Source organism: Trichosurus vulpecula, chromosome 1 (assembly GCF_011100635.1).
Source record: "Trichosurus vulpecula isolate mTriVul1 chromosome 1, mTriVul1.pri, whole genome shotgun sequence".
NCBI lineage: Eukaryota > Metazoa > Chordata > Mammalia > Diprotodontia > Phalangeridae > Trichosurus > Trichosurus vulpecula.
Genome location: NC_050573.1, coordinates 310,507,747 through 310,533,921, shown reverse-complemented (window position 1 = coordinate 310,533,921; position 26,175 = coordinate 310,507,747). Strand labels below are relative to the sequence as shown.

General features: G+C 40.5%; 1 protein-coding gene across 1 annotated transcript in view; it reads left to right on the top strand.

Moving 5' to 3' along the window:
• Positions 1-13,810, top strand: part of CDH20 (cadherin 20) — a 73,980-nt gene extending 60,170 nt beyond the window's left edge. Inside the window, 6 exon segments of the mRNA XM_036762359.1 lie at positions 906-1,084; positions 1,086-1,158; positions 13,306-13,530; positions 13,533-13,652; positions 13,655-13,746; positions 13,748-13,810. Coding sequence (XP_036618254.1) covers positions 906-1,084; positions 1,086-1,158; positions 13,306-13,530; positions 13,533-13,652; positions 13,655-13,746; positions 13,748-13,810 — 752 coding nt within the window.
• The last annotated feature ends 12,365 nt before the right edge of the window (positions 13,811-26,175 follow it).

The window sequence follows — 26,175 nt, the reverse complement described above, 5'->3', positions numbered from 1 at the left end:
ATCCCTGAAGGGAGGAAGGAAGGAAGGAAGGAAGGAAGGAAGGAAGGAAGGAAGGAAGGAAGGAAGGAAGGAAGGAAGGAAAGAAGGGAGGGAGGGAGGAAGGGAGGAAGGACGGAAGATCTTGATGCTTAAGCTGCCAATCAAGGTTAAACCTCCCCCCAAGGTGATCACAAAATCTGTCTAGTTTTCAAGTTAGTAGCATCCCTACCTTCAGCCCACCTCATTGGAAAGTGGCAGTAGCCCGTGACTAGAGGATTTCAAACAAGCTTCTGCTAAAGGAACACCCTTTTCCAAAGGCACCAAGAGGATTTGATAGCTGCCTTTGAGGAGACAAAAAAGAAAATAGTAAAGGACATGAGCTCCAGCCAAGCTGGAATGTGACAGAAATAAGCAATCTGCCATAATCACCAAGGTTGCTCACTGAGGTCTCCTAGCCTCCTTTTTTCCTCTTTTTAAACTCGAGGCTCAAAGCAGCCATAAGGCCTTGAAAAACTGCTGAGCAGGAATAAACAGGGACCAACGTTGCCCTTGATTGTTCATTTCTGTCTGGCTTTCCCCAAGACACTTTGGTGGAGATCTGAAGGCTGACAGTTAGCCCTGGGCAGTTTATGTCACAAAGGATAGGACACTCTCCTGAAAAGACCCTGCCTCCCAGGTCTCAGTGTTTTGCCTGGAAGCAGTAAAAATCAGACAGGGAAACAGAGACCAAATGCTGATGCATGCAAAACCAGGGAGAGCACAAACATGGGAACATCACAGAGGCTCATCTTCCTGTCACTCCTCTCTTCTTTCTGCCCTCATCAGAAAAGTTGAATTCACTTGTTTGTGTATCTTCTCCTTCCCACCTTTCTCCTCCTCTCCCTACCTCTCCCAACCCAATATTTTTTTTTCTTTTCCAACCCCAGACAATACTGCCCGGATTCTTACCAGGAGATCTGGCTTTAGACAGCAGGAACAGAATGTCTTTTACCTCCCCATCCTGATTGCAGACAATGGAAGGCCCATGCTGAGCAGCACGGGCACACTGACAGTCCAGGTGTGCAGCTGCGATGAAGAGGGGGATGTGATGTCCTGCAGCGCTGAGGGCCTACATGCTCCCGGTCAGCCTGAGCAGGGGGGCCCTCATCGCCATCCTAGCCTGCATCTTTGTCCTCCTAGGTAAGTGGTCGTTGTCCTAGTCCATTCCAAACTGAGCAATGAGTACTAGCTTTGGAAATCTTAATTAATGCTTTGTGTAAATCATTGTCAGAGCAGTATGTGTCACAGTGGGTAGAGTACTAGGCCTGAAGTTAGGAAGTCTCATCTTCCTGAGTTCAAATCTGGCCTCAGACACTTACTAGCTGTGTGATCCTGATCTTGTCACTTAACTCTGCCTCAGTTTCCTCATCTGTAAAATGAGTTGGAGAAGGAAATGGCAAGCGCTACACTATCTTTGCCAAGAAAAACCCCAAATGGGGTCAGGAAGAGTCAGACAGGACTGAAATGATGGAGGTAGAAATGAGAAGGAAAGTACATTCCAGGCATGGGAATGGATGGGGAGCCAGGATAAAGGTATGGGAAAGAGAGGTGGACTGTTACAGGTGAAGAACAATATGAAGACAAGTTTAATTGAACCATGTGACAGAAAGGGAGAAGAACAAATGTCATAATGCTGGAAAGGTGAATGCCCAATGGAAACATCATACCCACGTTTGCAAGTGACTTCAGGATGTTTTTAACATGACATCTCAGAATCATAGAAATTTAGAGATAGATCAGATAAATCATCTACCTCAGGAGTTTATAGTGGGAATCAAATGAGATAATGTCTATAAAGTGCTTTGTAAACTGGAAATCACTAGAGCAGGGTGGGGAACCTGTGGCCTTGAGGACGAAGGTTCCCCACCTCTGAGCTACAGAAAGGTACTCTATTGATATTCATGAACCCTCATTTTATGGATGGGAAGTTGAGGCACGGACACATGAATGATTTGCCAAATGTTTCAAAATTAGTCAATGGCAGGGCAGGGAATAGAAGCGGTTTAGATGTCCTCAGTCTCCCCAGCGTTCACTGTATTTGCCGCTTGCCTGGAGTTCTGGTTATTTCCAAAAAGTAGATAGTATATGGAAAGAGGCTTGGACTTGGAGTCTGGAAACACCCAGGTTCAAATCCTCAGAAGTTTGCCAGCATGGGTGACTGTGAGCAAGTAAGGTAACTCTCTGTGCATCAGCTTCCTTACCTGTAAAATGGTGATAATGGCACATTGTTGTGAGACCAATAAAATAATGTAGGAAAAGGGCTTCACAAACATTAAGTGCTATATAAATTATATTATATATTATTAATTATATTACATTAATTATATTATAATTATAGTACATTAATTATATTATTAGATGATTAATGCTATATAGGGAACAGCTGGAATTATTAAGCAGGGATAGTGCTCAGTACTTTATTCTGTCCATTAATCTGTCCAATCAATTGACAATTATTTCTTAAGCACCTGCTATGTGGGTACCTGGCACTGTTTTAAGAGCTGAAACAAGGAGTTCCATTGTAACGGATGAGAAAATAAGGATAAATAGGTAAGTAGAGATAGCATAAATAGAAAGTAAATAAATACAAATATATACAAAATAATTTAATGCAAGGTAGTTTGGGAGGGAGGGCACTAGAAGTTGTTTCACTGGCATTTTCCTGGCACGTAAAGTAGAGAACCTATGGGCACTCATGTGGCAAGGGATGATAATGGTGGCAGCTGCTTTGAATGATGGCTTCATTATAAGCATTAGAGGTCAACAGAAAAGCCAAAGAAAATAAAGCTACTGAGATCAAATTCCTAACACCTGCACATGGGAAAAAAAAAAACACCTGATCTAGATTCAAGAGGCAGGTGGGACCTCGGGGTCCTATTACCACCCAATCTTTCCTTAACATAATTGATATAAAGCCAATTCCAGACAGCTGAAATGTGTGCCCAGCTGGATACTCACTGATCTCGGTTAGAACTACATCAGTGTATCCTGGCCTTCTCTCCCCATATATTCCAGCTCATTTCTGACATCCTCATGGAACTGGAACTCAGCATGAATTAACCATTAAGCTACAGAGGCAAAAGTCATTCTTACAAATATCCCTATTAATTTCACCGTGTTGCCAGCAAGACATGTTATACAGCAGTCTCCAAAGAATTAAAAATCAGTATCCCACAGGGGGCAAGGAAGATACAGCCGGTATGACCAGGCCTACATGTTTAACCACCGAGGAGCTCCACAGACCAGATCAGATCATAGAGTTAGAAGAAACTTTAGAGGCTAGCGAGTTCAACCTCCTAATTCTTTTTAAAGATGAGAAAATTAGGACACAAAGATTAGTGACTTACTTAAAGGTCACAGACGTGTATACAGCAGAGCTGAGATTTGGACCAAGTCTTCTTATCTAGAGCCTATGGGTCTTTCCTTATGCCTCACTGCCTCTTAAGAAACTTCTGAGAAAAAGAGAAGATGGCCAGTCATTCACAGAAAGCCAGAGACGATATCAGGTGAGAGACAGGGCTCTCGGCTGGTATTCTCAGACTATTAAAAGAACTCAAGGAAGGCTCCTAGCACATTGGGTGGATCCCCTGTGACGGACTTCTGGAGGACATGGACAAGGGGCGTGCAGGATGGGGCAGGCATGGCTAGGCTGTAGCAGGCATCACCAGAGGGTACATGCAATTAGTGAGGTCACAGATCCCAGTCCATTGCAGTGTTCAAATAACAGCCAGGAGGGTAATAGGGCAAGATAAGGGGAAGTTTGTCTTTGGCAGTCAGTTTGATTTATTCAGATCTAAAGTATATTGAGCTTATTCTATGTGTCAGGCACTATGCTAAGTAATGGAGGCTCCAGAGATATATAAGACGTCCCTATTCTGAAGTAGATTCCTCTCTTGTTTCCCCTGTTTGCATTTTGCACTGCTCCTCCTTTACGACAGGAAACTACTTCTCCAAGTACTCTGTCTTCCTTGGGCCTTCCCCTTCCCATCTTATTTCTCCTGTCAAAACCTACCTGGTTCTGTATCCTAATCCTGCACGGACAAGCTGGGAATTGCTAATGACTGCTAATAATCAGTCAATCAACAGGCATTTATTCAGCACCTTAATGAGTTATCCCTCCCAGGAATATCTGTACCTTAACAGAAAACAAAGCCTTAATGCTTGGTAGAATTTAAGATATCACCAAAAGTTTAAAGGGGATATTTGGGACTCTGAGAGCTTTCTTCCTCCCGTCAGATCACAACACTAGCCAAGCATCCTTTATGGAGTGCAGACTTGCGGAGTGAAAAGAACAATGGAAGATTTGGTTGGCTCTACCACATCCTCACCATGTTCCTTTAGGGTTTACTTCTCTAAGTCTGTTTCCTCATCTGAAAATGGAGACAATGTTTGAGTTATCTATGGCACATGACTGTGAGAAGAGTGCTTTGTAAACCACAAAGCACTGTGTAAATATGACCTATTGTTAAATATAAGACTTCCCCTATGACAAAGGGAACTTCTCCTACCCCAGCCCCACTTTTTCTCCCAAAACCTAATCCAATCCTGAAATCAAGAAAATATCTATAATGCATACATAGTCTCATGATTGGGAATCAAACAATTGTCATACTCAGCTTGGAGAGAAGATTGAGGGGGGTGACTATAATGGTTTACAAGTGGATTTTTTTTGGGGGGGGGAGATATCAAAAAAAAATGGCTACTTAGGTAACATCAAACATGCAAATGGTCACCTATTTGTGCAGTTGGTAAATATCCTAGATGCAGATGGATGTGTTAGGTTTTCCATTATCCCAGCAGAATCAAATGAAAAAGAATTTTCCTGCTTCTAGATGAAAACACCGAAAAGTAGCATGGGGAGGCCTACAGAATTCCAGAGTTGGAAGAGACCTCAATGGCCCATCTAGCCCAACCAGCAACAACTGAAAAATAACTCTCTCTACAACAAACAAAAAGGAGAGTTCCTACCCACAAAAACTTACATTCTGATGGAGAAAACCAACACATAAAAGGAAACCAGAAAGGGCAAGGGAAGATATTCCCTTGGGGCAAAGATGCTAGTGGGGCCTACCTACCTCTCAAGCAAGAGGAAACTCATTACTTATCAAAACATTTGGATAATGTTCACATTTGGATAGCTCTACTTTTGAGGAAGTTTTCCCTTCTACCACACATAATTCTATTTCATAACTTCTATACCTTGATCCTAATGATGCCCACTATTATTAAGCAGAAAAAAAAAATTTGATATCACCTTCCATTTGGTAAGTACTTGAAAATTACTCCCATAGTATTGCTCCTCTACAGATTGGATATCCCTAGTTTTTGTTTTTGTTTTGTTTTTATAAAAGGTAGCTAGGCAGCGCAGTGGATGAGTGCTGGGCCTAGAGAGTCAGAAAGACCTGAGTTCAAATATGGCCTCAGACACTTACTAGCTGTGTGACCCTGGGCAAGTCACTTAACCCTGTTTGCCTCAGTTTCCTAATCTGTCAAATGAGCTGGAAAAGGAAGTGGCAAGCCACTCCAGAAGAAATTGAGGAAGTCTCCTAGCACATTTGCCAAGAAAACCCTAAATGGGGTCACAAAGAGTCAGACACAAGTGAAAAAACAAGTGAACAAACAACGACAGCCTCAGTTTCCTCATTTGTAAAATGAAGAGGTTGGACTCTAAATATACGATCCTATATAGATCCTATGAATTTAGTTCTACATGAAAGAGAGAAAAACCAAAGAATGAGCTCTAAGGATCTTTAGAGATCAAGTTTCTTTTACACATGATAAAACTTTGGCCCACAGAGATTAAATGATTTGGCTGGTTCATACGGCTGTGATTGTTAGAAGACACATCTTCTGAGCCTTAGCCCTTTATTCTTTCTGCCATATCCCATGGATTCCCAAATAACCTTGGAGATCCTAGGAATCCTGGAGCCAGAAAAATGCCCTCTGTGCTTTAGTTTCCTCTTCTGCAAAAAGAAGGAGTGTGACTCAAAGACCCTTTGAGTTCCTTCCAGCTCTGATTTTCTTTTTCTCTGATTCCCCTTGTTTCCTGCCGCTGATAACAGAGAGGAAGAGAATCTTACTGCAATTCCTCAAATACCCAGAGGATGGCATGAGGAGCACTCAGGTAGCTGAATGTCACAAACAGCAGCAGGACTGAAAAGCTATTTACCCTCAGCTTGGAATCCGGACTCCAAACCTCACCAAAAAAAAAAAAAGAAAGAAAAGAAAAAAGCACTTCTGGGAAGCGTTTTTACATTCTTTTAAGAAACTTCATATTTCACGCATTAGTTATTTCAGCCAAATAGGTTCTCTATAATTGCTTCAACCTGACCCACAAAAGAAGCTGCCTATGCAAGGAATGGAGTTTTCAAGAGCCAGCATTTCAGTGTACAGAAAGCCCCCAAGAGGCTCCCGAAGCAGCGGATCACAGGTGGCACGTAAGCTGATGGCAGTCAGCCCTGCCCCTTCTGAAGGATCTTATTTTCCACTCTTCTGAGCTGCACCTCATTACCAGGAAGGTTTCCAGCCATTTCACTGAGACATTCATACAGACCTAGTGAGGAAAGGGTCATACTAGATTTGCTGAGGCAGCTCTCCACTTTAGGATGGGAACTGATGGGAAGGCCTTTCAATTATGTTCTACTGCTTTTGGCCACTATACAGAAGACCTGGTTATTGTGATTTCCAGGGCATCTTTTGAGGTTTGAGAGGCAATATACCATAGGAGATATAGAATTTGATTCATAATCAAGATCTGAATTCAAGTCCATACAAATACTGGCTGAGTGCCTTAGGAGCAAACACTGCCTTTTGCCTTTCTTTGTACATCAAGTGCTTAGCACAATGTCCAGCATGTAGTAGACACTTAAATGTTCATTGACTGACTGGCTCGCTCAATGACCCTTTGTAAGTTAACTTGACCTCTCAGTGCCTCAGACAACTCTAAGACTTTAAGCTGCTGGTGTCCATTGGTAGAGGGAGTTTCTTCCCTATTCAGATGAAATCACAGGCCTACATTATTTGAGGCTCATAATTTGGTTCAAATGACCTGCGCATTATGAAACTGTTGAAAGTTCTACATGACTTTAATGCAGTGTGTTGGAAGACAGTAGATATTGGGTTTGAATACCTAATGGAGTTAGCAGGCTTTTGCCCTAAAGGATATAGGATGACTTGAGCTTTCTAGAAGAAGAGGAAAGGGGGAAAAGAATGGATGTTACAGACCTGGCCTGGAAACTTTGTCTTTAGGTCTAGGAAAAATTGGGTTATGGATGTTTTATTACCTTCAGTATATGCTCTCAAAGCCTGGAAAGGTTAATACCCATTATTATCTTGTCCAACCTTATTTTCCATTATTTCTTAGCATGTACCTTTCATTCAACTGGGGCCAAACTTCCCACTGCCCCACAAATATACTGAGAGCATCTTCTCACCAGGAGTGGCCTCTATTCTTCCCCTTAAAATGATGCAAACTCTGCTACTCATCCTTCATACCTACCTCTCCCTTAAATCCTTTCTTCAAAGTCCTTATGAATCACTCCCTTCTCTGAACTCCAGCAGCATCTTGGTGCTTAGAGGCAGGGTTGCCCAGTGGATGGAGCCCTGGACTCAGGGTTAAAAAGATGTGAGTTTGAATCCCGCAGCAGATACTTACTAGTTATATAATCCTATATACGATTTGAACTTCATGAGCCTTGTTTTCCTTGTATGTAAAATGGGATAATATTAGTACCCACCTCACATATTTATTTGAGGACCATATAGAATAAAGTCTGTAAATCATTTTATGTACCTTACAACTGCCAGTTATTATCAAACGATTGAACACTTGACCTCATGCTGTCCTACAGTGTTTGCTGGTGGTTTCATTTTTCATTTTCCTCTCCCTACTTAGACTGCAAATTTCCTTTCTCAATCATTTTCTCTGTCAGTTGGCACACAAGCCCCTTGAGGGCAAGGACTGTGCTTTATGATTCTTTTCTCCCCATATTGTAGCAATACTGATGGCATAGTAGGAATCTAATAAATACATGCTGCCTGGTTGATTGATTTTAAAATACAATGAAAAGTTAGGCATTTGCAGCATTACTTGGCATTTACAAATACTCCATCTCATATCCCAACTTCTTTAAAATCATTTCTTGTGAGTTATTAGTCAATCCTTAATCTCTTGCTGTGCATCTGACTACACTCTATGTTTTCCTATTGGATAAACCATGGTCTGACTTTCCAGGGTTGTCAAGCTGTCACTGTTCACCAGCTCTGACAACACACACACACACACACACACACACACACACACACACACACACACACAAATAAATCAATAGGAGTCCTACAGCTAAAACCTCAACATACTCTCCAGAAAATGTCTTCAGTCACAGAGATAACAGCTCAATGGGATTATCTCTATCTCACCTTTAAACCCCAGTGAACACGTCCTGGAAAGAATAGAATTCATGGGATAAAATATTATCCAAACCTTCATGGACAGATCTTAAAAGATGTGGTGTTTAGTTACTACCATGATCATTTTTTTTTCAATTCTCATGTTCCTTATTTTTCTTATACTCAATTGGATATTTCTCTCTTTCTGCCCCCCAAGAAAAAGCATAAATACTTTGCTCCATGAATGCCTCTCTGAAGATCATGGATTATTGGAAGAACAAAGATTGTTTCTATTTTCTACATTTTTAAGAGAAAGTATTAGATATTTTGGCCTTACCTGTCATGTATCACTATATAAGGTATTTGAGTATAAGAAATGTTTTCAAGTGATTTTCAACATAAAATGGTTCCCAAACAGGAAATACTTCATGTAGGACAAAAAGCATGAATTATACACACAAGAATATGTATACTCTCTACTCCATGCTATCTCTTGCTATATGTTGCAACATCAAGAGTCTCTGGTTTCATCAGTATGAATTCTCCATGTACCAAGACAGAGAGAAGGACAGAGGTGATAGAGAGAGAGAGGGAGAGGAGGTAAGGGGAGAGGGACAAGGACAGGGAGACAGGTCGAGAGAAAAGCGAGAGTTCTTGTTTGAGTCCTGCCTATGACGTTGACTATATGTGACCTTAGGCCAAATGATTTAACCTTCTCTTATTCCCAGTTTCATTATCATAAAACGGTGATACTGATACATGTGCTGCTAATTTGAGAGGACTCTTTTAGTCAGAAGGGGAAGGGACTGTGCAAGCACTTCATAAATATTATATAATTTGATCCTCACAAAAACCATGGGAGGTAGATGCGATTATTATCCTTCTTTACAATTGGGGAAAACAAGACAGACAGAGGTAAAGTGACTTGCCCATGGTCACATAGCCAGTAAGTGTCTGAGGTCAAATTTGAACTCAAGTGTCCTCTGACTACAGGCCAGCACTCTCTTCACTGCACCAATGAGCTTAAGTTTTAAACCTTAAAGCGATGCACAAATAAATAAAAGGTATTATAAATTATGAAATTATATTTATAGACAAATATATTGATATATGTTAATACAGCAGAAGCCTAACTCTTACACTGATATTAAGAGAAACGGATACCACCTATATTCTATCCATCAGTGAGCATTTATTAAATATTTGCTTTGTGCCAGTCACTGTGCACTGGGGATAAAGAATAAGGCATTCCTCTTCTTAAGGATCGTTCATTCCAATGTGGAAGACAACACGTACATACATAGATATGTAGAAGATACATCAAAGCAGACACAAGATAACCTTGGAGGGGAAAGTGTTAACGGAAGTGAGGCCTGGGAAAGGCCTCTCACGGAAAGGGACCTTGAGCTAAGTCTTAAAGGAAGCCAGAGATTCAAAGAGTCCCAGAGTGAGGGGGGGAAGTGTTCTAGTCATGGGGAATAGCAAGTACAAAGATACGGAGATGGGATATGGAAATGTCTGTGAGGAGCAGTGAGTAACAGTATAATTGGCTAAATAGTACATGGAAGGAAGCAACAGGTAAGAAGAACAGAGATATATGAAAGAGACAGCTTGCCAAAAGCTCCAAATGCCAATAAAGGAGTTTATAGTTGATTCTAGTGGTAATAGAGAGCCACTACAATTGAATGACCAGTGTCATGGGCAGCCTTCACTTCAGAAAAATCACTTAGGTAGTTATATGAAAAGATGGATTGTAGTGGACAGAGATTTGGAGGCAGGGAGATCATTTAGGAAGCTATTGCAAAAATGCAAGCAAGAGGTGAGGAGGGCCTGAAATAAAATGATGGCTATATGAGTGAAGAAGAGATATAGGAAATTTTGTGGAGATAGAAACACGAGGTTTAGCAACTGAGTGCATATGTGGGGTGGTTCAGTGTGAAGCACTGAGGACAATGATGTTGTAGCTGGGTAACTGGAAAGGATAGTGATGCCTTCTATAGTCATATGAAGTTAAGAAGTGGGTGAATTGGGGGTGGGATGGACAGGATGAGTTCTGTCCTTAGGTATGTTGAGTTTGAGATGCGTTCAGGTATGTAAATCTCAGAATCATCAGTATAGATTGCTGTTGTTTTTAATTCATTTAAAACAAATACAAAATGAGAAAAGAAAGAACATTTCCATGCACACAGCAGAACATAAGAGAGGGTTCATATAAAATAATATTTTTTTTCTTTTTAAGGGGGGAATTCAGGACATTTGGGGTTAAGTGACTTGCCCAAGGTCACACAGCTAGTAAGTGTGTCAAGTATCTGAGGCCGGATCTGGACTCAGGTTCTCCTGACTCCAGGGCCAGTTCTCTACTCACTGTGCCACCTAGCTGCCCAAAATAATAAATTTCCATTTCAAACAAAACCTATATAGTAATACCTACACCTTGTTTTCAAAGCTACTCAGATTTTCTGTGCTTCCTTCTAGGTTTTCTTTTGTTCTCAACTGGGGCATTTTTTTTTCTCCCTCCACTTTAGAGAAGGGTACAATTAAACATGTATATGTGTATATAAATATATATGTACACATATATAATATACATATATGTATGTGTATGTGTGTATATGTAACATACATAGCTATAACATCTGTATATGTACATACTATATATATATATATATATATATATATATATATATATTAGATATATATGATACCATGCATATTTCTACTTGTCATTTCTTTCTCTGGAGGTAGATAGCATCTTCCTTCATAGGCCTGAGTCTTTACATCTTTTTCTAAACCAACTAGCTCATCATTTCTTATATCACAATAGTATTCCATCACAATCATATGGCACAGCTTGTTTAGCCATTCCCCAACTGAAGAACATCTATGGTTTTAGCTAGTCTGACAGGGGTAAGATGATATATCAAAGTTTTAAATGTTCATTTCTCTAATCATAATGATTTTGAGAATTTTTTTCATAGTGATCATATACAGTTTGATTCCTTCATTGAAAAACCACCTATTTATATCCCTTGACCATTTATCAATCGGGGTGTTGTTATTCGGTCTTTCAGTAATGTCTACCTCTTCATAACCCTGACCCCATTTGGGGTTTTCTGGCAAAGATACTGGAGTGGGTTTGCCATTTGCTTTTCCAGCTCATTTTACAGATGAGGAATTGAAGCAAACAGGGTTAAGTGACTTTCTCAGGGTCACACAGCTGGTAAGTGTCTGAGGCCAGATTTGAACTCAGGAAGAGGAGTCTTCTTGACTCCAGGCCTGGCACTGTATCCACTATGCCACTTGGTAGCAATGGTCACTGAATCTAACAAAGCAGATGAGTGATGAGTGATGAGTTAAGGAGTCCAACAACTAACCAGTTTGGCTATGATACATAGTACTAGAAAACAAATCTGAAAAGATAGGCCTAACACCAGATTGTGAAGGGCTTTAAATACAAGCTGAGGAATATATATTTAGTCCTCCAGGGAATGATACCCACTGAAGAGTTTGAGTAGAGTGGCATGGTCAGTCCTGTGCTTTAAGAAGATTATTCTGGAAATTCTGTGGAGCATAGATTAGAGAGAGGATAGACTAGAAGTAGGATGCCATTTGGGAGCTTGAAATAATCCAGATGAGATGGCCTGACTGGGGTAAAATAGCATAATAAGGAAACGTGGACAATACAAGACATTCAAGACAAGATTTGAACTGATTGCTTAGAGGAGGAAAAGGAGAGGGAAGAATCAAGGATGATTCCATGGTTGTGAAACTTAATGACTGAAGAGTGATGATGCAGCTCAATTGAAGCAGACAATTTAGAGAAGCCCAAAGAAAGGAGGTGAGTTTTGTCAGGGCCAGGTTAGTTTTGATTTGCCTATGAAACATCCAGATGAAAATGTCCAATGTCAGATTCCCCTCTAGAGCATCCTCGACAAGCCTTTGAATGTTTCTAGGGAAAGGGTACTAAATACAATAATTCAAATATAGATCAGTTGCAGTTTCACACGGTGTATGGTAGAACCTCTCAAAGAATTCAGAGTCAGACCACCTCTAATCCAAGTACAGGCATTTATTGAGGGATTGACGCGCCCTCGAATTGGGCTGGTTCTAAGGGAAACCAGCAACTTTCATAAGATAACACAAATTTATAGTGTAATGATGCTGATTATACAACAGAAATTATGAATATTAAAAAGGCAGGGGAGGGGTGTGTAAAGGGGTTAGATAATGCGGAGGGGTGCCTTCTGTGGTTCAGTGGTCAAGATATCCTGGTCATAGCTGCTTTCGGATTGGCTAGCTATTGTGACCTGTCTGGTCAAGATGGAGAGTTAGGTATTGTGGTCCTGTCTTGGCTAAATGGATGGTGTGATTGGGGTTGAGTGCAAAGGACACACCTGTTCATATATTGAATTGGATCTGGGGGCAGTACTAGCTAGGGGCAGTGGCTAGTGGTGTGGTTAAAACTAGATTATGTGGTTAAATCAGGACATGCCTATTGTTCAGTGGGGCCCATAAGGAAGTTAGAATGTTGGGGCTGGGGGCAACTTTATTAGGATTCTATCAGATCAATCTGGGTAGGTCCTTGCCTATAACCTCCCTGGTTCTAGACACTTCTGTGCTTGCACCTTAAGAGAGTGTTAGCTTTTTGGCTGCCACATATACTATTGATACTAATGTACTTACAATCATCTAAAGCCCCCAGATCTTTTTTCATATGGAATAGCAGTAAGCTAGGTCTCCCCTGATCTGTATTTGTATAGTTGATTGTTTTAGCCTAAGAACAGATTTAAAGATGATAAAACTACAGAGCTAGATGAGATGCTGTTTTGAACCATTGTCTCAGCCTGTCAAGGTCTTCGTGGATCCTGATTCTGTCTCCATTCTGTTTGCTCTTCACAGTGCTGGTGCTGCTTATCTTATCCATGAGGCGGCACAGGAAGCAGCCCTACATCATCGATGACGAGGAGAACATACATGAGAACATTGTCCGCTATGATGATGAAGGAGGGGGGGAGGAGGACACGGAGGCCTTTGACATAGCAGCCATGTGGAATCCCCTGGAGGCACAGACAGGGGCAGCGGCAAAGATGAGGCAGGACATGCTGCCTGAGATTGAGAGTCTGTCGCGTATGTGCCTCAGACATGCGCCATGGATAGCAACGTCCACAGCTATGTGCTAGCCAAGCTCTATGAAGCTGACATGGATCTGTGGGCCCCTCCTTTTGACTCCCTCCAGACATACATTGTTGAGGGGATGGCTCTGTGGCAGGGTCCCTGAGCTCATTACAGTCCGTCACTTCAGACTCAGACCAGAGCTACGATTTCCTGACAGACTGGGGACCCACGTTTCCGAAAGCTGGCAGAAATGTATGGTGTTACGGAAGGCAATGGGCCATTGTGGTAACAAATTGGTGGGGGAGAGGGGCCACAGTGTTCCCACAATGCAGTGCACGTCCCAAATACAGATCCATTCTCATCAGATGCTTCTGTGAACATGGGTGTGGTCTTCTAAAATAGCAATACGGTGCTGGAGAGTGAGAATGGGGGAGGGGATGGGGAAAAACAGCTCTCTGATCAGCTTTACTTGATTAAAGTAAGTAATTGAAAGGCAAAACAAAAGAGATGGGGGAGAGGGGAACTGTCCTTTTTTATGGCTGTATTTAAAGCCTTGACATCCAATTGCTGTGGCATTATGGGGTTTCTTTTCACTGCAGAACTTTGCTGCCTGGATCACAAAGAAGCTTATGACACAGATATTAATCCTCAGCTCAAATGGGGAGGGTGGGGGGAGGTAATAGCCGCAGAGATATGGCCATACTTTCACATTCATTTTATTTTATTTTCCATTAGGGATTTGCTGGCTCACCAAACCACAGAAATCAACCCACAACAAAAGAAAACAAGAAACTGAGATTTCAGTATTTTTTGTGTGAAATGAATCTTACTTGTTCTAGGATTTGTGAAATTCTTAAAACACACACACATACACCCTTTAGACAAGGTTAGGCTTCTATCTGCCTTGCATGGGGGAAGGGGGTGGGGCAGGGAGGGAGAGGGAAGAGATGTTCACTTTGTGTTCAAGTTGAATGGCTGAAGCCAGAGTCATTGGCATTACTAGTATCCATCTCTGAGATGTTAGCATATGTTTATTCTCCTCTCAGCTCTTTAACTGTGGTACTGCTAAATTGATCAGAATGAAACCTGAAAAGAAATCTGCCTCTTTGCACTGTAGATGTCTCTTCCACGTGCCCAATGTGAAGATTAGATGCTATGAAAGAAAGCCAAATAAGAAAGGTATCTGATAACTACATGGGTTAGAGGGCTTTCCTAATCTGTGTGAGGTCAAGCCGAGGGATGTTTACATACTGTAGATAACCTACTTGAACAAATGCAGTATTATAGAAGAATAAATGGATGTAGAAAATTACATGTATAAGTTTTGTATATTTGTTAATAATTTTGGTAATAAATATGATGTACTGCATCACAGTACCTTAGCACTTCTTTAATAAAAGTTAAATAGAAGGGAAAGTCTGGTGGAAATTCATTGTTTAGACTGTAAGGAGACACCATCTTGAATGACACTGATTATCATCTGTCCCTTGGGACAATGAAAGATACCAGGTCTGGTTAAGATAATGGAGAAGAAATCTGAAGTATTCATTCTACTTCTGCCTGGAAGTCCTTGGGTGGCCTTGACTTCGGCTGCTGCTCTGAGTTCATCCTATTGATTCTCTTATCTTAACAAGGGAATGCACAAGGTATGGGGCCTTATAAATTAATAATGTCTCTGGCCCCACGTTTTCCATTTCATGGGTAGATAGTCCAATCAATCCATCATAAGCATTTATTAAGTATCTGCTATGTAGCAGTCCTGTGCTAGGGATACAAAGAGAAAAAATAAAATAATCCTTGCTTTCAAGTAGCTTACATTCTATCATCATGTTCAGGTAAATGGTTGGGAGAATTATTTTACTTTCCTCCCCTATTAATCCAAAATTTCCCTTTCCAAAGTCCCATGTGCAGTGGCCTCTTTTAGCCTATGGTGTTCCTCCCTTCTCCTTGACAACAGTAAATCAGTCCAAGTTGGTGTGCCTTGTTCTATGACATTTTATCAACAGTCACATGCCAGCTCTCGTATAGTAGTAACTTAATAAATATTGGTGGATTGGAGTGAATCACAGACAATAATTGGCAGATAAAACTCCTTGAGTTCTTTTGGAATCTTGTTATTAGAATCCAGTCTTGCCTCAGTAGAACCTGAGCTCTGAGTTGTTATTCAAGGAGGAAAGATAGTCTTACCCAAATTAATTCTCTCCCTCCTCATCAGTCCCTCTATGGCTACTTATTTGGGAAATGGTTGGCCATGGATAGGAGAATATTTTTTGTTTTGTGTCTTTTTTGTTTGTTTTTTGGAGGGGAGAAGGAAGGCAGTTGGGGTTAAGGGACTTGCCTAACGTCACACAGCTAGTAAGTGTTAAGTTTCTGAGGCCACATTTGAACTCAGGTCCTCCTGACTCCAGGGCCAGTGCTCTACTCACTGTGCCACCTAGCTGCCCTGATAGGAGAATTTTAATGGTCAATCTATGGACGGGAGGCAATTTAATTTAATCTATACAGGGACTAAACCAAGATATTTTTACCTCATAGCACAGTATTGCTAATTAATGTAGCCAAATGGCTGACATTTGTTTATTTTCAACTCGCTTTGCACTAACTATTCCCACTATCAAAAATCAAAACAAAAAATCAATGAAAAAAATGAATGATGGGTAAGTGTGCTATATGATGCCTTGACTGTATATCTACATTCACATATCCATACATACATATCTACACAGTAAGAGCCTTAACAATTTGGATGATTTTGCCAACAAGCTTTTACTTGTTTTGTTTTTTATTTAAATCCAACACCCAGTTGGCAGCCAGGCACTCCACAGTCTAATGGTGGCCAAACACCTCTGAGTCCACCACTAGAATGTAGGCAGGCTAAAGAGAGCAACAGCAGGAGTGCAGCCCTGCTAGCTTACTTGGAATCATATAAGGAAGCATTCTCACAGCACTAGGCAGGGAGCAGGAAAGAATGAATCACCAATAGATGAAAGAGATAACTTTCCATTCATGTGACTTAGAGTACGATGTGGCCTATCACACAGAGGTCATAGAGATTGGAGAGAAGGCCATCAGACCTTAAGAAAGTGTCGAACTCAAGCAACATCTTGGGCAAAAACACGAAGGGACAGAATGATACTCTCTTTACCTTAATGTGGAAAATAAGCTCTGTAGACTGAATTTCCCTTTCAACCCGGTTCTCAGTGTACCATCAGCTGCAAAATGAAAGCAGTAACCTACAGATCAGCAAGCCAGCATTTTCCCTGGGCTCTCATAGTTCAGATCTCCTGTTATAAAGGAATTGATGAAGGTGATATAACTCTCTGGGTTTTCTTTTCCTTGACAGGTTGGTAGAGAATGAAACTAGCTAATCCTAATTATTATTCCTTGCTGGCTAATAGAGAAGCTCAAAAAGTCATTTCCTGGTGTTCAAACCAAGATTTAGCCAGACTGTCACATGTTTTGAATCCCTCTTCTCAAACTTATCGAAAATTTCTTAGATGGTAACTAACATTTGTATAGCTTATATAAAGCACTTTTCATGCATTACCCAAATGAGCCCCATAAAAAACCTTGTGATATAGGACAAATATTATTTTCTCCATTTTAACAAATGAGGAAACATGTCTAGAGAGGTTAAAACATTGTTCCCAAAGTTACATAGGCCTATGGGCTGTTTAATAGCTTATGAAGTAATTGAAATCTTCAAACAAAAGGCCCCACATGAGGGTCCCAGCACTAACACAGTGCTTGACACAGTGCTTAAGAAATACCTGTTCATTGATTGTCATAGTATCCTAGATTTAGAACTGACAGATGCCTTAGAGGTCATCTTGTCCAGCCCAATCATTTTTTCAGATGTAGAAACCAAGTCTTGGGAATATTTAATAACGTGCAGGTCCCATAGGGAGTAGATAAAAAGAGCCAGGGTTGAATAACAGGTCCTTTGAATGAAGCCACCATTCTTTCCACCATTCATCATAGAGTTTCAAGTTTCTGATGTACACTACAGCATGCTCATTGTATTGTTGGACTGGAGCCAGTATAATAGGGTAAAATAAGAGCACTGGATGGGGAATCTGGTTGGCTGTCTCACTGCCCAGTTATGTCACCTTAACCAAGTGACTTCAACTTTCCAGGCCCTAGTTTCCTCATCTGTAAAATTAAGGGCTCTGGCTAGGTGACATCTGAGTCCCTTCAAGCTCTATAGTTTATGAACTATCATCTAAAGAAGTGGGAAAGGCTGCTCCCTCCAAACATTTACCCTGGGCATTGATGTAAAGGTTTCTCCTTGAACCATAAAAGCCTAAAGGATTCTAGAAAATTAATCTGGAGCTCCTAAAGTCCTTCTAATAGTTTTTGCCCTGAAACACAAGAGTCGGTCTTTGAGTCATCTTCAAGGTGCCCAATATATCTCTACACTTCCTGTCTTATGCTTCCTCATAAACACCATCTGATGAAGCCAGGATTTCAACACATAACCATGTGAGTAGCCAAAAAAAAATGATCATAAATCAGATTGGAGTTAATTAACAAGGAACAAATAAGATTCCAATACAATTTACTTTAAAACAAACAACAGGTTATTTCCTGAGGGCAGGGCCCATTGCCGTAGTTGCCAGATTTCTACACATTAACTAGAAAGAATTCTCTGTAAATCTGCAGCCATTTATCCAGTAATAAAGACCTTACAAGGGTCTTAGTATATGCCATGTGCATCTCAATATACCTTTGACAAATGTTCTTGAGGTAGCATTGCTTATGGGAACTGGCAGAAGACTTAATCAATTGTTTTAATCCCACAATTTCTCTTTATGACAGCACCCACTACAAAACATGTAATGATACATCCAATTTGGAGTGTAATTTCTGTTTGTTTTCTACATGACTAGATTCACCACTATCCAGAATTTCCCAGTCATCCAATTCTATCCATTAAGTTAGTACCTTCTCTAGGCAAAGCTGTTTTGTTTTTTGTTTTTGTTTTTTATTTATTTTTAGCACAGATTTATAGTATCATAAGTAGAGACTTCAATTCTTTCATGCCATTGAGAGGCAGAGAATCACCTTTTAAGATAGGAGAAGGTTATAAAAAAGAAGAAGAAATTTTTTAAAACAGTGAAGATCAGGTTTGCCGAATTCCTGAATCAATGAAATAGTCCTGCTCCAAAAGGTTGGTATGTAGTAGTAGTAGTAGTAGTAGTAATAATAATAATAATAATAATAATAATAACATGTATATAATTAGGTTCGCAAAGCACTTTCCACATGTGACTTGTTTGATCCTCACAACGACCCTGTGTGGTAAGTGCTAATATTGTCCCATGTTACAGTTGAAGAAACTGAGGAAAATGAAGGTTAAGTAACTTGCCCAAGACCCTATGGCCAGTGAGTATCAGAAGCAGTATTTGAACATAGGTCTCCTTCCTTCCCACTATCTATCTACTGTACCATGTAGCTGCATATATATTTAGATGTTGAATACCTGACTGTCATCCCATTAGATTCATTAGGAACAAAAGGTCATCCATTAACATTTGTTAATTTACTTGGGGTTCACCATTAAGCAAATACTTCATTGGTCATTTCCCCCATTGCAACCAAACATTTTCCCATGGTTGGAGCAGAGAAAATCTGCAACTTTTTTTTTTACAATAAATTGTGGATATTGGGTTCTAGTCCTGGCTCTGCCATTTAGTATTCTAGGCCTTAGTTTTTCATGTGTAAAATGAGGTCATGAGATTAGATGATTTCTAAGGTCCCTTCCACATCTAATATTAGCAAATTCCCTCCATTTACTTCCTTTTATTTTATATTTAAATGATATACCATATTTCCCCATGTATAAGACACACCTTAATTTTGTGGCCCAAAATTTGAAAAAAAATGTATTACATAAAGTTATTAAACTCAAGTTTTATTCATCTAAAATTCATACAACTCCTTATCACTGTCAAAACTCCCATCCATTAGCTTGTCCTCATCTGCGTTTGATGACAAATCACTGTCTTCATATATTGCCTCGTCCTCAGTTCCATCTATGGCATTTGAAATGCCACACTTCTTAAATGACTTGACAACACTCTCAATCTTGATATTATCCCAGGATCTTTTCACCCAGGTACAAACTTCTCCTATAGTTGGTTTCTTTACTCTTGCCTCTCATGGCCTTCTTCTGCCCTGGTGTTTTCAGTAGGGTTTCTTCTTCCTGTAGCCAGTCTCGGATTGTTTTCTCAGTTGGAGGAGGACCAAACTTAAGTTCAGCAGCATGATTTCCATTCACTTTTGCAAACTGGATCACTTTGAACTTGAATTCAGCACTGTACGAAAATCTTTTCTGAGCCATTTCTGGGCAGAACATGGCAAAACATAACCTAATATACTGGTAACAATGAGAAACAATGAGTGCAAAGAGAAGTGTGAAAAGGAGGGAAATGCAAGTAAAAAATCTATAACCACTGTATAAGATGCACACAGTTTTCAGACCCCAAATTTTTTCAGAAGAGGGTACATATTATACATGGGGAAATATGGTATATGAGGGTTTTTTTTTCACATCAGTCATCTCTCACTATGCATTCATGACCACCTAATGCCCTCTCTTATAACAACAACAAAAGAGTTAAGCAAAACTTTGTCCATCGGAGTATGTAGCAATCTTCGTCTATACTTCTCCAGTGAAGAGAGGAAAGTAGGTTTCATCAACTGTGCTCCCTCCAGGAAATTCTAGGAAGGTAAGCAACTGAACAGAGATTCCAGAGGCAATGGTGTACTCTCCTTCCTGTGCCAAATAAACATGCCCTGAGCTCCACAGGTTGCAAGACAAATGGCTGCTTGCCAAAAGAACTTAGAATTTTACCTGGAAGAAAAATCAAAAGTCAATTGGTCCAATCTTCCCATTTTCAATTGAAGAAATTGGAGGTCATATGACTTGTTCAAGGTCAAACAAGAAGAAAATTGCAGTCAGCATCACAGAGAATCCAAGCCTTCTGACTCTAAATATGTCACTCATTCAACTGTACCTTGTCCCCTATCCTTTGGAATAGCCTAAACTCGTCCTGTCTTCTAACTACCTCTTCTACTATCTGACCCTCTCTAGAAACCTTTGGTGTTGTCTAAAAGAAACACAACACACACATGCGCACGCTCACACACACACACACACACACACACACACACACACCCCTTGAGGTTACAAAGCCCTAAACCCATTCCATGAGAATAAACTCTTTTGGTCTGACTTGAGACAGACAAAGCCAACAAATGTCTCTATAGGAACAAGGAGACTTTCTAAGCAAGATTCATATTAATGGCATTTTCCTTCACTGTCCTTGGCCAAGTCCCTGTAATAAGACCTAAACAGATAAACCATATAGATAGAAGGCCTAAGAAGATAAACCATCTTATATTCCCAACATTAACTAGAGCATTTGGGAGGCTAAAATACTGAATACTAATTATAAGAATAGCCTATGGATGGCTCCATTGCCTCTGTCCTTCTCATCTAAAGTCTTAGTTTATAAATAGCATTATGAAAGGTGGTCAGGGAATCATAGGATCACAAATTTAGAGATGACCTTGGAGGTTAGTAAGTCCACCTTCCTCATTTTATAGATGAAGAAACTGAACCCCAGAGAGATCAGATGACTTACCTGGTGTTATACAGCTGAGGAGACATTTGAACCAAGTGTAGTTATAGGTCTACTGTAGTCCTCAGAACGGGGGCTTATATCTGTCATTATTGGAAGTCTATAGCATTCCCTCTCTAACTGTACCAGATCTGAGGCTTAAGAATTCTTTGACAATTCACCAAATATTTTTTTGACTTCTATCAAAAAATGAAACATGAGCTGGTGCTATCCTGGTGTGCCTGAGGGTGCCACAATGTAACGTCAATGTTTAAATTCAATTTCATTCAACAAACATTTATTAAGCATTATCATATGGTAGGCACTGTGCCAGGCGCAAAGCATTCAGGGGCATAAAAAAAGCAGTTCCTGCCCTACAAGGGCTTACATTCAAATGGTTGGGGCAGGGGGGAGAAATGTAAACTGATAAGTAAATACAAAGTTGCACAAAGTAATACACAGTATTTAAAGAGGGTAAGATGCAAGGGAGGTAGGAAAAACAACAAACAAGCCACCTTGGTTGTAATGGAGAGTATATGAAAGCAAGTAATGAGAATTCAATCTGAAAAGGTAAGCATCAGTCAGGCTGGGATGGACTTCAGATGCCAACGGAGAATTTTGTATTTTGTCCTAGAGAAAATAGGGAGCTACTAGATATTTTTGAGTAGGAGCATGACATGACCAGGTTTGTATTTAAGGAATATAAATTTGGCAGATATATGGCAAATGGATCGAATGAAGGGGAGCTTGTAAGAGGAAGACCAACTACGAGGTCCAGGCAAAAAGTGATAGGGGCCTGAGAGGAAGGGAAAGTTAAGAGTCAGTAGGTCAATAAGTATTTATTGTCTACTATTTGCCAGGTTATGTGATGTATCAGTAATTAATGTGGGACTTTCTTTTACTGTTTTCCTCTTTGAGCACTTATTTAATCAAGTGCCCTTGATGAGTCTGGCCTTTGTTTCTTTGATTAATCAGGAGTGTTTGATGACTTGCTTGTGTCTCAAGGGAAAGCCTAGTTTACCTTGGTTTGAGTCACAGTTGTGATGCCAAAAGCTTTTAGGGCATGTGGGTTTGAGTCGCATGTTGTGATGCCCTTTAACCCTGAACAGGATATATAAACTCAGAGGTTGGCATTTTTCCTTGGGGCTCTCACTCACTGGAAGAGTGTTGTGTGATTTGAAGAGATACTAGGCAGCAGTTATTAAGAGCACTCCTCACCATGCCCCCCGCCTTGTAAGCCGGATGTTGATGCTTTCCTGGTAACTATGAATTTTGATTTGAATCAGACAAGGTCCTGTCTGCTGATGTTTGTAATTTCTATTTGTATTGTTCTGAAGTTCAGGGTGCTGGCTTTTCCTCCTGAACTAAATGAGTCATATTTGTATGTGTGATTAAAGTGAGATTGTTAACCCCTTACAGTTACTTTCCTTAGTAAAGCAGATTGAAAAATCTGTGCTGGCAGCTCTTGCTGCTTGTCGGATCTTACACCCACAGCTGCTACCAGCCAAAGTGTTGTTACATGTGATAAGCACTGGGGTCACATAGAAAGGTGAAAGACAGTCTTTCCCTTCAAGGAGCTCACAATCTAGTCAGGGAGACAACATGTAAACAACTAGGTATAAATAAATTATCTACAGGATAAATAGGAAATAACCAACAGAGGGAAAGCATTGGAATTAAAGGGCACTGGGAAAGACTTCCTCTAAAAGGTGAGATTTTAACTGGTACTTGAAGGAATCCAGAGAAGCCAAGAGGCAGAGATGAAGAGGGAAGGGATTCCAGACAAGTGGAACAGAGTCCAGAGATGGAGTGGGGTTTTTTCATTTGTTTGCTTTGGGGTTTTGGTGTTTTTGGTTTTTTTGAGGGACAGCAAGGAGGCCAGTGTCACCAGACTGGCAGGTGGTATGATCAGACTTTCACTTAAGGGAAAATACTTTGGTGGATGAATGGAAGATGGACCGAAGGGAGGAGAGACTTGCAGCAGGCAGAACAACCAGCAGTCCGAACAACCAGCAGGCCATTACAACAGTCCATGCATGAGGTGATAAAGGCCTGTACCAAGATGGTGGCAGTGTTGGAGGAGAGAAGGGTCATACTTGTGAGATATTGCAAAGGTGAAATTGACAGTCCTTTGACAACAAATTGGATATGGAGAGTGAGAGATAGTGAAGAGTCAAGGATGATGCCTAGGTTGAGAGCCTGAGGGATGGGAAGGATGGCAGTGCCTTTGACACTAATATGAGAATTTAAAGGGGAAGGATTTGGAATGGGAAATATGAGTTCAATTTTGATCATGTTATAGAAGAAAAGTCAACAAAACTTGGCAACTGATTAGCTATGAGGGGTTAAAGGGAAATGAAGGAGAGGGTAGAGTCAAAGATGACAATGAAGTTGAAAGCCTGGGTAAATGGAAAGATAGTGGTGCTCTCATCTTTCAAGCAAAGTGGGGCATTCACTTGGAGTCTGCATATCTGTAGTCTTCAATGACTTCTAAAATGGTTTTAGCCCAAATCAGAAAGTACAATCATTCCTTACCTTTATATAGACAAGGCATAAGGTGTGGGTGTTCATACGGCAGGATAGTATTAGTGACCAATCATCACTGATGAATCCACTGTGATCATTTTAAGTGATGCTGATGAATTGGCAATCAATCATCTTGCTTTGCCCTCACAGCACACTCATTTGTGAGATAGCGAACAGCATCCTGTGTAAGCACAGGAAACAAAGTTTCTTTTAGTATGAATAGCTTCCTTCTGAAAAGCGTTTCTGAAAACCAATCATTACTTTGGCTATGTTTTTATCCATGAGTTTTGGCACTTCTTACTATAGAATCAGCTTTGCACAGATAAATACACTTTCAAAAATAACACATTTTTGTGTGGCCTTCAGTAGAGGCTAATCCACACATTTACTCTCATGGACCTTCATGGATCGCCAATGGCCATGCAGCTGCAGAACTGTTCTTCTCAATAGAGATCACTATGTAACAGGATGAGTGAATACTGCTTCTTTTCCTCCTTCAGCACTCATCTCAATTTGCCATCATGGTCATTCAGCTCAACTGGAATTCTTCAATGCATCTTCGATCTCATCAACGTGGCTAAACCCTCCATCAGCATAGATTACAACCCATCCATGCCTTCTCATCCTACACGATTCTTGTCCATATCTTCCATAGATCCTCCACAGAGAACCCATCTAATGGGCTAAAGGCCTTCTGTAGGACTTTTTATATGTTGGTACCAGGGCTATAGCAATCAAAAGTTTTCTTTCCACTTGCTATCCCCCACTCTCACTATCCCAGCTTCTTATCAACCATATATTCCCCATACATCAAACATTAGAGTTATTGTGTGTAGCAGTATATATATCCATCACTTTCTTTTTTTTTTGAAGGGGGAAGGCAGGACAATTGGGGTTAAGTGACTTGCCCAAGGTCACACAGCTAGTAAGTGTGTCAAGTGCCTAAGGCCACATTTGAACTCAGGTCCTCCTGACTCCAGGGCCAATGCTCTACTCACTGTGCAACCTAGCTGCCCCTTACCACCTTTCTTTAAAAAAAAAAAACAAGCAAACACCTTTGTGGCCAATAAGGAGCCAAAGTTCCTTTCTGTCAGCTGCATAAACTCAGTGTTGAAGACCTTGGCTCACAGTAGCTCCTTTGTAATCCCCTGGCAGACTGCTTTAGCAATCAGCTTCTACCCTGAGGCAGGCCTCATGCCCCGGCTATTGCAATAACCCACTGGTTGATCTCCCTGCTTCCAATCTCTGCTCATTCCATTCCATCCCCCACAGGGCTGACAAAAGTGACCTTCCTAAAGTCCAGGTCTGACTCTGTCCCCACCTCCACCACCCACTCAATAAACTATCCTATTACCCAGAATCAAATATAAAATGTTTGGTTTTTGAAAGCTCTTCACAACATGGCCCCTTCTTACCCATACAATTTTCTTACACTTCACTCCACTTACTCTGTGACCCAACTGCAATGGCCTTCTTGCTATTCTCACACATAGAACACTATCTGGAACCTTCTCCCTGGATGTCCTCCATGCCTGGAATACTCCCCTCCTCACTTCCACCTTCTGTTCTCCTTGGCTTCATTCAAGGCACTCCTAATCCCACCTTCTGCAAGAGGCCCTTTCCCTATTCCCTTCCCTTCCTTCTGAGAATATATGTACACTGTGTATATACATGTGTGTATATAGTATATATGCAATATATTATAGACACACACATATATACATATGTATTATATATAGCTAGGTTGCATGTTGCTTTCCCTATTAGAACCTGAGAGCATTCTGTGTTTTTGTCTTTCCTTGTATTCCCAGCACTTAGCATGGGGCTTGACAAGTACTTAATAAATAATTGTTGACTTACTAACTGGTATCCTGTATGCCAGTAGCATCACATTCTAATAGAAATGGATCCCCATATAACAACTTAGAAAGTCACAAGTTAACATTATGTTAAAATGTATTTTATTTATTTATTAGACATTTCTCAATTGTATTTTAATCTGTTTCTTGCCTCACTTATATGTTGGCTTTCAGCCCTCCAACTTGACACCTCTGCCTCATGCAGCTTGAGTATAGATCATTATTGGAAATATACCCACTTATGTCTACATTATCTTATCAAATAAAATAATACCAGGAAAGCACAGAGTTGTCTCGATGATTGAATTTCTCAAGCAATTATTATGGTCCAAACACAGGCATAGGAGAAAGCCTTTGAGTCAGAGTTTATCTTAAACTGACTAAATACAGTAGCCAAAATGTAGTACAGCCAGGTCACTTTGGCCATCTCAAATTCCATTTTTATTGCCAATATCAAGAACAATTATTCCATGATCCATTTCTGATAATTCCCCTAATGGCCAAATCGTGTCAAGTTTGCAGTAATTCAAGTAGTTACTAGATCATCACCCCACACAACATGGCCTGTGTTTGCATCTTTTCAACAACCGTGTATTCCTACTGTGGAGGATAGTTAAAACAATCTAGTCATCTTAAGAAACCAA